General features: G+C 46.1%; 1 protein-coding gene across 2 annotated transcripts in view; it reads right to left on the bottom strand.

The window, feature by feature from the left end:
• The window catches only part of MAP4K3 (mitogen-activated protein kinase kinase kinase kinase 3), an 83,195-nt gene that overhangs the window by 47,167 nt on the left and 22,612 nt on the right, over positions 1–13,416 (bottom strand). Inside the window, exons 7-13 of one of the 2 annotated variants that reach the window (XM_054383703.1) lie at positions 11,366–11,497; positions 10,384–10,446; positions 10,218–10,299; positions 9,991–10,101; positions 6,192–6,267; positions 4,429–4,487; positions 1,746–1,808 (exon numbers count right to left, since the gene is read on the bottom strand). In XM_054383703.1, the coding sequence (XP_054239678.1) occupies positions 1,746–1,808; positions 4,429–4,487; positions 6,192–6,267; positions 9,991–10,101; positions 10,218–10,299; positions 10,384–10,446; positions 11,366–11,497 (586 nt within the window). The remainder of the gene's footprint in view (positions 1–1,745; positions 1,809–4,428; positions 4,488–6,191; positions 6,268–9,990; positions 10,102–10,217; positions 10,300–10,383; positions 10,447–11,365; positions 11,498–13,416) is intronic. The other variant, XM_054383704.1, reaches the window with a different exon arrangement.

Raw genomic sequence — 13,416 nt, forward strand, 5'->3', positions numbered from 1 at the left:
TATGTAAATATACCCTGCATGTGTTCATTGCCTTTTATAATTTCACATTTAGTCCATTTTTGTAAATTTAACTTCATTTTGCATCCAAAAAAAAAATTTCTGAGCTAGTATGGCAAATTTATTCCAGGGGTAATTTGTTGGGGGGCAAATCCAACCTACAACACATAGTAATCGTTTTTGAAGATTGTACTGAACAGCATGGGGCAAAAGAAGGATGGGAAAGTCCAGTTAGGAGACACATCCTCATTTGTCTCTTAGACCCACAGACAGTAGCCTAGCAAGAGATGCAACCTGAAACAGACAGATTCAAATGTCAGCCTGCCAAAAGCCAGCTCTCAAACTAAAAAGACAAAACCAAAAGCAAACTGAACTGAAAAACCAAAACCACCCCTGCCAAAAGTAGAGCAATGGCACAGGATGGAGGTGCTCCCACAGCAGCAAGGAGAAATCTGAACTGATCTCAGCAGAGTTTGTGAAACTTAGTTCTAATTGAGCAATCACAGGATCACACAGAATCACAGAATGTTAGGAGCTGGAAGGGGCCTCAAAAGATCATCAAGTCCAACAGGCCCCTGCTGGAACAGCATCACCTAGAGTTCCTTCCCAAGACTGTGGAACACAGTCTAAGCTCTCAGTCATTATTAATGTGGCTCTGAGCAACCTGATCTAGTGTGAGGTGTCCCTGTCCATGGCAGGAGATGATCCTTGAGGTCCCTTCCAACCCTAACAATTCTATGATTCTATGGTAATTATGCTGTTGGCAGACTCAGGTCACACCAAGCCAGCTGATGCCAAAATAACATCCCCCCCCCAAAAAAAATCCACACACAAAACAGCACAAACCCCAAAACAAGACATTCTTAGGCACCCTGGTTTTTCATTTTCCCTTTGTTGCCCTTCTAGTCAATAGCTCATAAACCAAAGGCAGTTAGCAGGGACTTCTTCAGAATGTTTATGTTTCTTCATGGTTTTTATTTTTCCCCCAACAGGAAGGTGTCCCTGCCCATGGCAAGGGGTTGCAACTAGATGATCTTTAAGGTCCCTTCCGATCCAAACCAGATTCTATAAATCTAAGAATCTGAAGATGTCCCAAGGTTTAAAAGCACTGCTTTACTAACTATGAAGTGCCTAGAGAGCAGAGAAATAAGAAAACTCACTTTATAGAGTCAGTTCTACCCTGCAATGCTAACAACCACATTTTTTAGCAGTGCAGTAAGAGCAAACTTGGAAAATGGATCAGACCATAGATGATGTCAAATGCCATTGAAAACACTTAGGACCCCACTTTCTGTTGTTTGCATTAAGTGTAAATTCATTCTGGAAGAGAATTACCATCTGGAGAATTCAAAGGCTTACATTTGTATCATTTTCTAGTTTTTCATTGGGCTATTTAAAGGAATTATCAGACAAAACCAACGAGAGTATATCCATTTTTAATCACCCCCCCCAAAGAAAAATTACCAAGTTATGCACTGTAAAGTGGTTAAATTAGAATCAGTGCACAACACTGAGCCCCTTCTGGAAAACTGATTCAAACCAAACAGGAATAGGGGTTAAATCTTTTCAATTTAGCATTGTTAGGACTCCATCCTACATTACAGAAACACAAATAAAGACTCATCCTCACACTGAGTGGCTTTGACAGAGAGGAAAAACACCACTACAACACTAAGACAAAAGACAAGTTTGAAAAAGGAAAACACAAGTTAACACACTGACAAAGAAAGGTGTAAGGTGAAAAATACCAGGTTAGATCTTGCAGTGTAGTATATTTCTTCTGAATTGTCCAAAAAATCGCTACTGTCAGGCTGTTCATTAGACAGAGATCGAGAAACTCAGGTTATTTACATTGTCACTAAAAGCCAGGGGTACATAAAAGGAAATTTTCTCGCTAAAAGTAGAAAGGTGTTAGCTGAAACTCAAACCAGCTTCAGACAGTTCTGGGCACAGGGGTAAAAGACAGCCCAGAGAATCAATATGTTACCAAAGACTGCTGAAGCACTCCAAAAGAAGGAATCCTTGGTCATCACCTCAACTGTGGCAACAAGTGACAAACTGCCTCAATGAGAGGCAAGGATGTGCCAGTTCAACACCTCAGTGCACTCATCACGCTCCAGTGGTCCAGTCCTTTTGGTTTGTGCACCCATACCCACAAGTTTAAAATAAGCAGCAAGTCCAAGCGTGCTTTTGTGAGGCAGAAGCAGAAAAGTCAGAAGAACTCCTTCAGTGGAAAGGGATCCACACTGTTATTGCTGAAGGAAGAGACAAACACCTCTTGTAGCTGTTTCCATTTAAGAAACTTTCTCTCCCAGAATATAAATTGTTACAGACTTCTCCCTCAGCCTGCCTTGTGCTCAGGTTCTTTCTTTGACTAGATCTCATTTGAGATTTGACTTGATCTCATTTGAGATCTAGTGCTCAGGTTCTTTCTTTGACTAGATCTCATTTGCATTTGACAAGCTGCCAGTTTCAAGCTGTCCAGTGGTTCTATATCCAATGACAAAATATGGTTTTCCTTTGGTCTCTAGACTCACAGTTTAAAAAAAAAAAAAAAATCACAGTTCTGTTTTATCTGCAAAGGACATTATCAGGTCTGCATGCTTCATTCTGCTAGGAGCAGTGCAGTAGTTGATTTCCCTCTTCAGAAAGATCCAGACAAGTAGTTATAGATCTTCCCTATAGGCAGGGAGATGAGGCAAGCTCTTTGGACAGGTTTCAAACATGCAAACTCTAACAGGAATACACAATATTAGAGATTTTCTTATCAGCAGAATTAATCTGGACAGTTCAAGCCCCTTCTTGGAGCAGCCAGAGCTTCTGAGATTCCAAAGTGCAAAGGTTCTGTCTGCTAAAGCACAAGGTAGGAAAAGGCTCAGCTCCCCCCTTCTGACCACACCTACCAATGAAGTGCTCTAAAAAGATCTGCTTTAATCCCTGCAGAAAAATCTCTCTCCCCCATTTAGCAACTCTGGTTCCTAAGGTGCAATGAAAACACCTCTCTACCCAACAAACTGATCTCCTAACTGGTTTGTATAGTCAGTGACTGACAAAAAAACCCCAAAAAAAGACATGGAAAAAAGTACTTCTAAACTTGAGCTTCTCCATTGCCATCTTTTTGCAGTTAGGAGTCTGTGTGTATAAAAAGAAATACAATTCTTAGGGAGCAACAGAACTCTAATTTGAACTATGAGAGAAGTAAAGCCAGGAGAACTGAGAACCAGTTTAAAACTCCTTTTGAGCTCAGTGAGGAGCTCATGGCAGAAACACTGACTTCACTGCCATATTTAAAACCCACTTCTAAATGATGCTGTTATGCAAGGTCTAAATAACATATCTGAAATAACTGCCTGAGACCCATGTGTGATTTGGTAAGCTCCTCTCTGTGATTTGGTAAGCTCCCCTCTGCCTCAAACAGGCACCAGAAACTACAGGCTACCTATCCAGCCAGTGGTAGAGGAAGAGCAAGATTCCACACAACCTCAGACACCCAGAGCCAGCTGACCAAAGGACAAGGCATTAGGAAGGAGATTTCAGTACAGCCCCAGGGCAGTACAAGGAGATCTGTGTCAGAAACCCTACTCATGTTTTGCAGACTACAGCAGAGGAAGTGCATTTCTTAGCACACCCTTCCCAAAGCCAACTCAGAGCAAAGCCATTTGGCCCACCTAGGTACTAAGCTAATTTCTTCACCTTAACACCTGTCTTAGGGGGAAAAAAAACCAAGAACACAGAAGTGTGCAGTGAGGAAGCAAAACAGTGCCTTTTTTATCCAGGCATGTGAAGGAAGTGTCCAAGTGCACAGATAGGGCAATCAGCAGTCTCCATAGAGAACAGGCAGCTGCTGCAATCCTGGGTGTGAGACAGCACAGATGCCTTTTCCCTCACTGCCTGAGTTCTCATAACCTCATGTACTGATGGGCCCCATGGGAAGACATCTTTGCAGAATACAGCAAGTGCCAGATCCAGTGTGGCTCAGGTATGATGTAGGAGCACAAGAAGATTGTTTGGGTGGCAAAAAAACGACCACACAACAATCCCATTTCTCAAAATGCATCACACCTCTTGCCATTAACCCATCAGTGTCAATGCAAGCACAAGGCAGAGAAACATTTGAGTACCCACAGTCATTCTACAATTAAAAAAATAACTACAGGGCAATGAGGTATAAAGGATAGAGGCCACACAGGAGACAAAGGGCTACCATATCCCATCTCACAAAGCACAGCCCACAAATAAGGGGGTCTTGCTGCATAAGTCTAAAATTACCCCAAAAAAAATTTAGGACCAGCATGTTTCAACTAGTCAGAAAAATCACTGCCAAGCTGAATAGTGCTAAGGAGGCATGTGAGACATCTTGGATTTCTCCTCCTGCACAGATATTTGCAGGGACCAACGTGGAGAGCATAGGCCATGCTGCTTGTTACTCACAAATTCGTGATGTGGCTCTGTCTCTTTCCTCAAGGGTGGATCAAATTTGACTTGCCCAACTGCAGAGGAGAGAAAGAAAACAAGAATTTAGGTTGGATTGTAATTAGATAAAGTTTAGCTCCAAATGATAACCAAAAAGAAGAATCCAGTTTAGTGACTGTATTATATCCCTACTGAAGAAAAGGCCTTGGGGGTGCTGGGGGAGGAGAAGCTCAACAGGAGCCAGCAGTGAGCACTTGCAGCCCAGAGAGCCAAGCAGAGCCTGGGCTGCAGCAAGAGAAATGTGGCCAGCAGGGCCAGGGAGGGGATTCTGCCCCTCTGCTCCACTCTGCTCAGACCACACCTGGAGCTCTGGGTCCAGTTCTGGAGCCTCTGTTCCAGGAAGGATCTGGAGGGGCTGGAAGGTGTCCAGGGAAGGGCCATGAGGATGAGCAGAGGGCTGGAGCTGCTCTGCTCTGCAGACAGCCTGAGAGAGTTGGGGTTGTGCAGGCTGGAGAGGAGAAGGCTCCCAGGAGACCTTCTGGTGGCCTTCCAGGATCTGAAGGGGGCTCCAAGAAAGCTGGGGAGGGACTTTTGAGGGTGTCAGGTAGGGATAGGAGTGGGGGGAATGAAAAAAAAACTAGAAATGGGGAGATTGAGATTGGATGTGAGGAAGAAGTTGTTCCCCATGAGGGTGGTGAGAGCCTGGCAGAGGTTGCCCAGGGAGGTGGTGGAAGCCTCATCCCTGGAGGTTTTTGCAGCCAGGCTGGATGTGGCTGTGAGCAACCTGCTGTAGTGTGAGGTGTCCCTGCCCATGGCAGGAACTAGATGATCCTTGAGGTCCCCTCCAACCCTAACAATTCTATGATTCTATTCACTAGCACTGAAGAGGGCACTTTGAATGAACTCTGGAGACAGCTGATCACATCTTCCAGGACAGCTCTTTGCCAGACACTCCTCCCCTCAATTTTAAATTAAGCAAAGACAAATCAGAGCAGTCCCTCAAGCTTTAGCTAATTCAAGCAAACAAATGACTACAATTTGGGGGATGGAGTCTGCTTTTAATCTCCAGTGACCAATCCCCTCCTTTCCCCTTTTCTACATGTCTGTTTCAGTTTAAACTTACAAACTACAAACTTACAAGCCAGGGAAGATGATGTTGTACCCTGTGAGAGGAAAAGGGGCAATGGATGGAAACTACAGCACAGGAGGTTCCACCTCAACATGAGGAGGAACTTCTTCCCTGGGAGGGTCCCAGAGTACTGGAGCAGGCTGCCCAGAGAGGTTGTGGAGTCTCCTTCTCTGGAGCCCTTCAAGACCCATCTGGGTGTGTTCCTGTGTGACCTGTGCTGGACTCTATGGTCCTGCTCTGGCAGGGAGGTTGGGACTCAGTGATCTCCAGAGGTCCCTTCCAACCCCTGACATCCTGTGAGCCTGTGAAACCCAAAAACTAGAGCAAGACACTAGTTCAGCAAAATCTTCCTCTGCCAGCACAATCTGGCATCACTCTGAATATTTTTCCTGTAGTGGCAAAAATGAAGCTGTATCAAGCAGCCCTCAGAAGAGCTCAGGTTGTGTCCTGTTCAATGGAGATGAAGCAACAGCGAGACTCGAGATGAAGTGCTGAGCAAAAGGTATGTTCAAATATTTCACACGAAGATTTCTTTTGCACAGCAACCTCTTTTCTTCTAGATCACTACAAATGGTTCTCTACATGTAGACAGCCAGCATAGCAGCAGAGAAGAGGGAATTTTAATGGTGATGTTGGGAGTATTCATGCTTACAGTTTATTTCAGAGCGTGTCTTTTCTTCTCTCACGTTTCTACTGGTTGAATGAATTCTATGAGGCACTACAAGAGGCTGAAAGAGAAAAATAAGAGATGTCAACATCAAAAGTATACTACTTGGAACACAGTATTGTAGAATCATAGAGTGGTACGGGTTGGAAGGGACCTCCAAAGGTTGTCTAGTAGGAATTTCTTCCTATTCTCCAGTCTAAATCTACCCTCATCAAGCTTCAATCCATTCCCTCTCCTCCTGCCACAACAAGTCCTTCTAAAAAGTCTTTCTCTTTCTTGGAGGCCCCTTCAGGTACTGGAAGGCTGCTCTAAGGTCTCCCTGGAGCCTTCTCTTCTCCAGGCTGAACAGCCCCAACTCTCCCAGCCTGTCCCCACAGCAGAGCTTCTCCAGCCCTCTGATCATCTTTGTGGCCTCCTCTGGACCCTCTCCAGCAGCTCCAGGTCCCTCTCATGCTGGGGGCACCAGAACTGGAAGCTGTGCTGCAGGTGTGGTGTGAGCAGAGCAGAGGGGCAGAATCCCCTCCCTGTGCTGCTGCTCTCCCTGCTCTGGATGCAGCTCAGCACACAGCTGCCTGCTGGGCTGCCAGGGCTGCTGGTTCATGGTGAGAATCTAACACCTATGTACATAGTGTTTCACCTCCCATTTATGGTCATTTTGGTCTCTTTTGAAACTGCAGAGACTTGCAGATTGTGGGGATTTTCTCTCATATATCTTGCATGCAGTTTTTCCTTGCTTATAATTTCAGCCAATCCTCCCCCTTCCTCAGTTCTGCTTTCTCTGTTTTGTATTCTTTGGAGCTTTAAAACTGGTTTGCTGTAGCTCAGGATGTGTTTCAAGGTTTGATGTGGTCTCTTACTTCAGCACTTCAAACACTTCAAGTGCTAAAAGGTTGCTTATTTACCATCTTGTTCTGAAGAGGCATTGCCCACTCCCACACAATGGCTGTGCATGCAGAATGGCAGGAGCAGGAGCCCAGCTGCAGTGGGGGTAGGAGGTACTTCTGCCTTTGCAGCCATGTTGTGTGAGCTCCTTGCACCCTGCCCCAGATGTCTGCACTGCACAACGTGCAGAGCCTGCCCTCACTCCTCCTTCTCCAGGTACAGAGAATTACTGGAAGCTGTCAAACCCTCATCTCTCAGTCATGAGGACAAAGACCTTAAGTCACCCTAAAATAAAAGGCCTACACTGACAACAGACTAACACAAAAAGCTGATATGGGAGCTGTGTGAGATGATAAAGGAATCATAGAATCACCTAGGTTGGAAGGGACCTCTAAAGGTCATCCATTCCAACCCCCTGCAGTCAGCAAGGACATCCTGAACTAGATCAGGTCACCCAAGGTGCTGTCAAGCCTCACCCTGAGTATCTCCAGGGATGGGGCCTCAACCACCTCTCTGGGCAACCTGTTCCAAGGCTTATCCACTGGATGTTAGGAAAAAGTTCTTTACAATGAGGGTGGTTGAGGGTCATAAAATCACAGAATTGTCAGGGTTGGAAGGGACCTCAAGGCTCAGCCAGTTCCAACCCCCCTGCCATGGCCAGGGACACCTCACACCACAGCAGGTTGCTCACAGCCACATCCAGCCTGGCTGCAAAAACCTCCAGGGATGAGGCTTCCACCACCTCCCTGGGCAACCTCTGCCAGGCTCTCACCACCCTCATGGGGAACAACTTCTTCCTGACATCCAATCTGAATCTCCCCACTTCGAGTTTTGCTCCATCCCCCCAGTCCTATCACTCCCTGACACCCCCAAAAGTCCCTCCCCAGCTTTCTTGGAGCCCCCTTCAGATCCTGGAAGGCCACAAGAAGGTCTCCTGGGAGCCTTCTCCTCTCCAGCCTGCACAACCCCAACTCTCTCAGGCTGTCTCCAGAGCAGAGCAGCTCCAGCCCTCTGCTCATCCTCATGGCCCTTCTCTGGACACCTTCCAGCCCCTCCAGAGCCTTCCTGGAACAGAGGCTCCAGAACTGGACCCAGAGCTCCAGGTGGGGTCTCAGCAGAGTGGAGCAGAGGGGCAGAATCCCCTCCCTGGCCCTGCTGGCCACACTTCTCTTGCTGCAGCCCAGGCTCTGCTTGGCTCTCTGGGCTGCAAGTGCTCACTGCTGGCTCCTGTTGAGCTTCTCCTCCCCCAGCACCCCCAAGGCCTTTCCTTCAGTAGGGATATAATACAGTCACTAAACTGGATTCTTCTTTTTAGTTATCATTTGGAGCTTCCAGCCCCTCCAGATCCTTCCTGGAATAGAGGCTCCAGAACTGGACACAGAGCTCCAGCCCTCTGATCAAGGAATGTAGGATAAATTGCTGTCACAGATACCATTTGGCCATAATTTCAATCATTGTACAGAACTCCAGAGCAATCTTATCCCCAAAACTTGTGGTGTGGTAAGGATGAAACATGACCACTGTTGTCTTTGCAACCTTTTCAGCTAGCATCACATCCATGGTTTGAAATTAGAGGACATTTACATTGGATGTTAGGAACAAGTTCTGCACTACAAGGGTGGTGCAACACTGATACAAGTTGCCCTGGGAGGTAGTTGAGGTCCCATCCCTGGAGATATTCAGGGTCAGGCTGGACAAGGTTCTGAGCAACCTGATCTAGTGGAGGATGTCCCTGATGACTGCAGGTGGGTCAGACTGGATGACCTTTGGAGGTCCCTTCCAACCCAAACCATTCTATGTTATTTGCTTCCTTCAAGATCTGATGGATTCATTCAGGTTACTGCCACAAGTATAGGAGTGGTCAATCCATGAGTTGGGATGAACATCTCCAGCTGCCTCTGTGAGCAGGCAGGTATTGGAGCAAGTTCACCTGCATATAAAACAGGCAGGAATTGTTCTTATTGCCTTTGGTTTATTATAGGAAAGACCACAAGGCCAACAACTCCTCTGCCTGTACAGGATTCTTCACCTGGAACACAGACCTTGCTCAAGATGCACTGGATAATCCATTACAGAGCTGTTGAAGGGAGTCCAGAGGAGGGCCTCAAGGATGATCTAAGGGCTGAAGCAGCTCTGCTATGAGGATAGGCTGAGGGAGCTGGGGGTGTTTAGCCTGGAGAAGAGAAGGCTCCAGGGAGACCTTAGAGCTGCCTTTCAACACCTGAAGGGATCCTACAGGAAGGCTGCAGAAGGACTTTTCATAAAGGTGCCTAGAGACAGGCCAAGGGGAATGGTTTGAAGCTGAGGCAGAGCAGGGTTAGACTGGAGTTGTTCTTCAGTATGAGGGAGGTGAGACTCTGGAATAGGCTGCCCAGAGTGGCTGTGGATGCCTCCTCCCTGGGGGTGTTCAAGGCCAGGCTTGAATGAAGCTTTTGGCAGCCAAGTCTAGTTAAGAGGCATCCCTGCCTATGCCAGGGGGGTTGTAGCAGATATCTCTGAGGTCCCTTCCATCCTGTACCGTTCTATGATTGTCACCTGTTCTGCTCACAGAGGTGGGCTGCAGACTTGCTCACTGCCAAGTAAAATGTCTTCCCAAGTGTCACTACTAATCTCAATTTGCAGGTAGATAAATGCAATGGACCCTGCTCTCCCTCACCTTCAAACCATTCCCCCTTGTCCTGTCTCTAGTCACCTTAGGAAAAATCCCTCCTCAGCCTTCCTGTAGGCTCCTTTCAGCCACTGAAAGGCAGCTCTGAGGTCCCCCCAGAATCTTCTCTTCTCCAGGCTGAATAACCCCAACTCCCTCACAGCCTGTCCTCATGCCAGAAGTGCTCCCACCCTCGTTTCACCTTGTTAGCAAATGCAAACTTACTCTAATTCTACAATTGAAACAAATTCCTACCTCAGGATCATCATCATCAAAATCATGGTAAGTGGAATGATCAGGATTATTCATTTTATCCAAAAGCTCAATGGCAAGACTTCGATTTAATGGCTGGGTAACAAAAGGATGCTGAAAGACAGATGGGAGAAAAAAAAAAAACACAACACCACACACATTAAAGTCCCAACCACTCACATTAAGCTTGGTTTAATTTTATAACTAAAAATAAATCCATAAATGTGTACCTGTAATAACTTTTCAGCTGTAGGTCTTTTCTTAGGATTTTTTGTAAGTGCCATTTTCACAAAATGATGGAAACTATTTGACCTGTAAAAGGAAGTGGCAACCAATAGAACCAATTGCCCAGCTGGAGTACATTGATCTTACCTACTGACACAGGAAACTGCTTACCATTTCATTTTGTCCTTCAATTTAGGAGGCTGGAAGTTGCTTTTTGTCATTAGGAAAAGTGCTCTGAAAAGAAGCCAAGAAGATTTCTGAGCTTTACACATTGCCATACATACAGAAGCATTATTTAGTAATATATTCATGGGTTATGTGCTCTTGGGGCCAAGAAGGCCAAGGGCATCCTGAGGCTGATCAGAAGTGGAGCAGTTAGTAGGTTGAGAGATGTTCTCCTTCTTCTCTCCTCTGCCTTGGTGAGGCCACATCTGGAGTATTTGGTCCAGTTCTGGGCCCCTCATTTCAAGAAGGACCTCAAGGAACTCCTTGAAAGAGTCCAGCACAGAGGCACAAAGCTGCTGCAGGCAGTGGAACATCTCCCTGTGAGGACAGGCTGAGGGAGCTCTGGGGCTCTGCAGCTTGGAGCAGAGGAGCCTGGGGGGTGCCCTCATTGCTGGTGCTAAAGATGTGCAGGGCAGTGTCAGGACAGGGCCAGGCTCTGCTCAGGGATGTCCAAGGACAGGACAAAGGACAGTGGGGGCAAGCTGGAGCAGGGGAGGTGCCATGGGAACAGAAGGGAAAATTATTTCACTGTGAGGGTGCCAGAGCCCTGGAGCAGGCTGCCCAGAGAGGTTGTGGAGTCTCCTTCTCTGGAGACATTCAAAGCCTGTCCGGAGGCACTCCTGTGTGACCTACTCTAGGTCCAGCAGAGGGGTTGGACTGGATGATCTTTTAAGGTCCCTCCTGGCCCCTAACATTCTGTGATTCCTCAGTTGGCAGGGAGAAGTCCATCACTTTAAGAGATGCTACCAGAAGGTGACACATTTACACACCACAAAAGAGTTGTTACAACTTCTCCTGCTGCATTCAGAACACTTACAACCCAATGCCCTTGCAGTACCTGCCAACACCACAAGCAGACACAGCCACTGCTCCACAGGGATTCTTTCAGAAGCTGTGTTCCCACACCCAGCTTTAACCCCTTACTAACCTCATTGGGTGTAGGTCAAACATTGGAGGCTGAAGCTCAGCAAGCTCGATAGCAGTTATCCCAACTGCCCACAGATCACACAGTTGGTTATAGCCACCTTTTCTTTCTACTGCAGCAACTTCTGGAGCCATCCTAAAGGGTATCCGAAAACAAAAAATATTTTTAGATAAGCTTCTCACCACAAATGAAACATTTTCCTGCATGCAACAGTTTACTACTCTCTTCTCTGAGGCACAAAAATCTATGAGCTCACAGCATAAACATTTCTACAACTGAATCTCAATGTCAGAAGTGTGTGTGCAAGAAGTTATGCACAAGTAAAGCTTCCCTCAATCATCTTCTAGTAATTAAAAGGCAGTTTCCCAACCAGCTGCTTCTCAGTGTGGATGAAGCCAATAGGACTCAGACTTTTTTGCAGTCACACAAAACTGCCACTCAACAACCAAAGAGGGTAAGTTACAATCATTGAACAACAGTAAAGTCCCAGCACCATCCAGATTCACACAGAAAGTGACTTTGACAAAAAAGAATTCTGACAAAGAAAATGATTTACACAGCCTCACCTCTCTTGTATCCTGAAACCATGAGACACTGTCACCTCTGCACAAGCACTCCCTGTTTGCAAAGTCTGCCTCACTGTAGTGTCAGAAGTGAGGTCATGGAAGTTAACAAAGCAGTTTTACCTCCTCAGGTGGGAAAAATTATAAACCATAACTGACACAGAAATAGGAATACCCAAAGGAAATGATTCACATGTTTTGAAAGGGCAAAGTAAATCCTGGATTTGATTGCCCTACACAGTCCTACCAGATGGCAAATGTTGATAATGTTTCTTTTAGATCTGAACTGCATTCATCCAGATCACCTGAGAAGTAGCAGTGGAACTGGAGATGTGACTCAATAAAGGCAAAACAGAGAAATGCCACTGAAGGAATGCTCCAGTACAGCAGCAGAAGGCATCTCAAATGATGCATGGCTTAAACACAGACATCCTTATCAGCAGGTGTGTGGTAGTTTAGGGCTATGCCTTTAAAATTTCTCACAGATCTTAAGCAGAAAGTAGTAAAAATGTAAACAAATGACTATTGGGTGTAAAAAGGAAAATAATGATTATTCTAAACAATTCAATTGGAGGGATACCTCCCATGACATTTGGTTCCCAAAACAACCTTTAGTTCTGCTCTGTTCAGTTCTGTTCTGTTCTTCTCTTCTTGCTTCTTTGCTGGGAAGATACTAACAGGCTGGTGCTGACCAATGGAACAAAGATGGAAGTGGGGAGATTCAGGCTGGACATAAGGAAGAAGTTCTTCCCCATGAGAGTGGTGAGAGCCTGGAATGGGTTGTCCAGGGAGGTGATTGAGGCCCCATCCCTGGAGGTGTTTAAGGCCAGGCTGGATGAGGCTCTGGCCAGCCTGATGTAGTGTGAGGTGTCCCTGCCCATGGCAGGGGGGTTGGAACTGGATGATCCTTGTGGTCCCTTCCAACCCTGACTGATTTTATGATTCTATGACCTTGACTGCATTGTTTTGCCTGGTATTAACCTATCTTGCTTCTTTCTCTCTTCCCTTTGTACAGGGGGCCAAGGGGAAGCCTCAGAGAGGTGGAGGCAGGGAGCCAGCTCTCCCTGGTCTTTGGCCAGGAGGGTCTTTGTACTGTTTTGTTAATTGTAAATACCTGTAAATATTGTAAATATTGTGTATTTGTACATATTCATTGCATTCCATTGCAGATTGTAGCTTGGCTTGTAAATACAGCTCCATTTGCTTCCATAAATTAGTGGAAGTTTGCATAGTTAAACTGCATTTCCATACATTTACTCTGGAGTTCATAAAACTCCCCATTCACTCTAAATCCAGAAGGATGAAGTTATCCAGGTAGAGGGGGGAAGAGGGGTGAACTCTGGAGGAGAAGCACAAGGGTCAAGAACAGGGCTACTGCTACACTGCAGTATTGCCCTTCACTTCTGTCCAAGCACCACAACCTTAACCTGCCCAGACATTTCTAACCACAGCTAAAACCTTCACACTCCCTGTTTCCAACTACATGTTCTC

This window comes from Indicator indicator, chromosome 9 (assembly GCF_027791375.1).
Source record: "Indicator indicator isolate 239-I01 chromosome 9, UM_Iind_1.1, whole genome shotgun sequence".
Classification (NCBI taxonomy): domain Eukaryota; kingdom Metazoa; phylum Chordata; class Aves; order Piciformes; family Indicatoridae; genus Indicator; species Indicator indicator.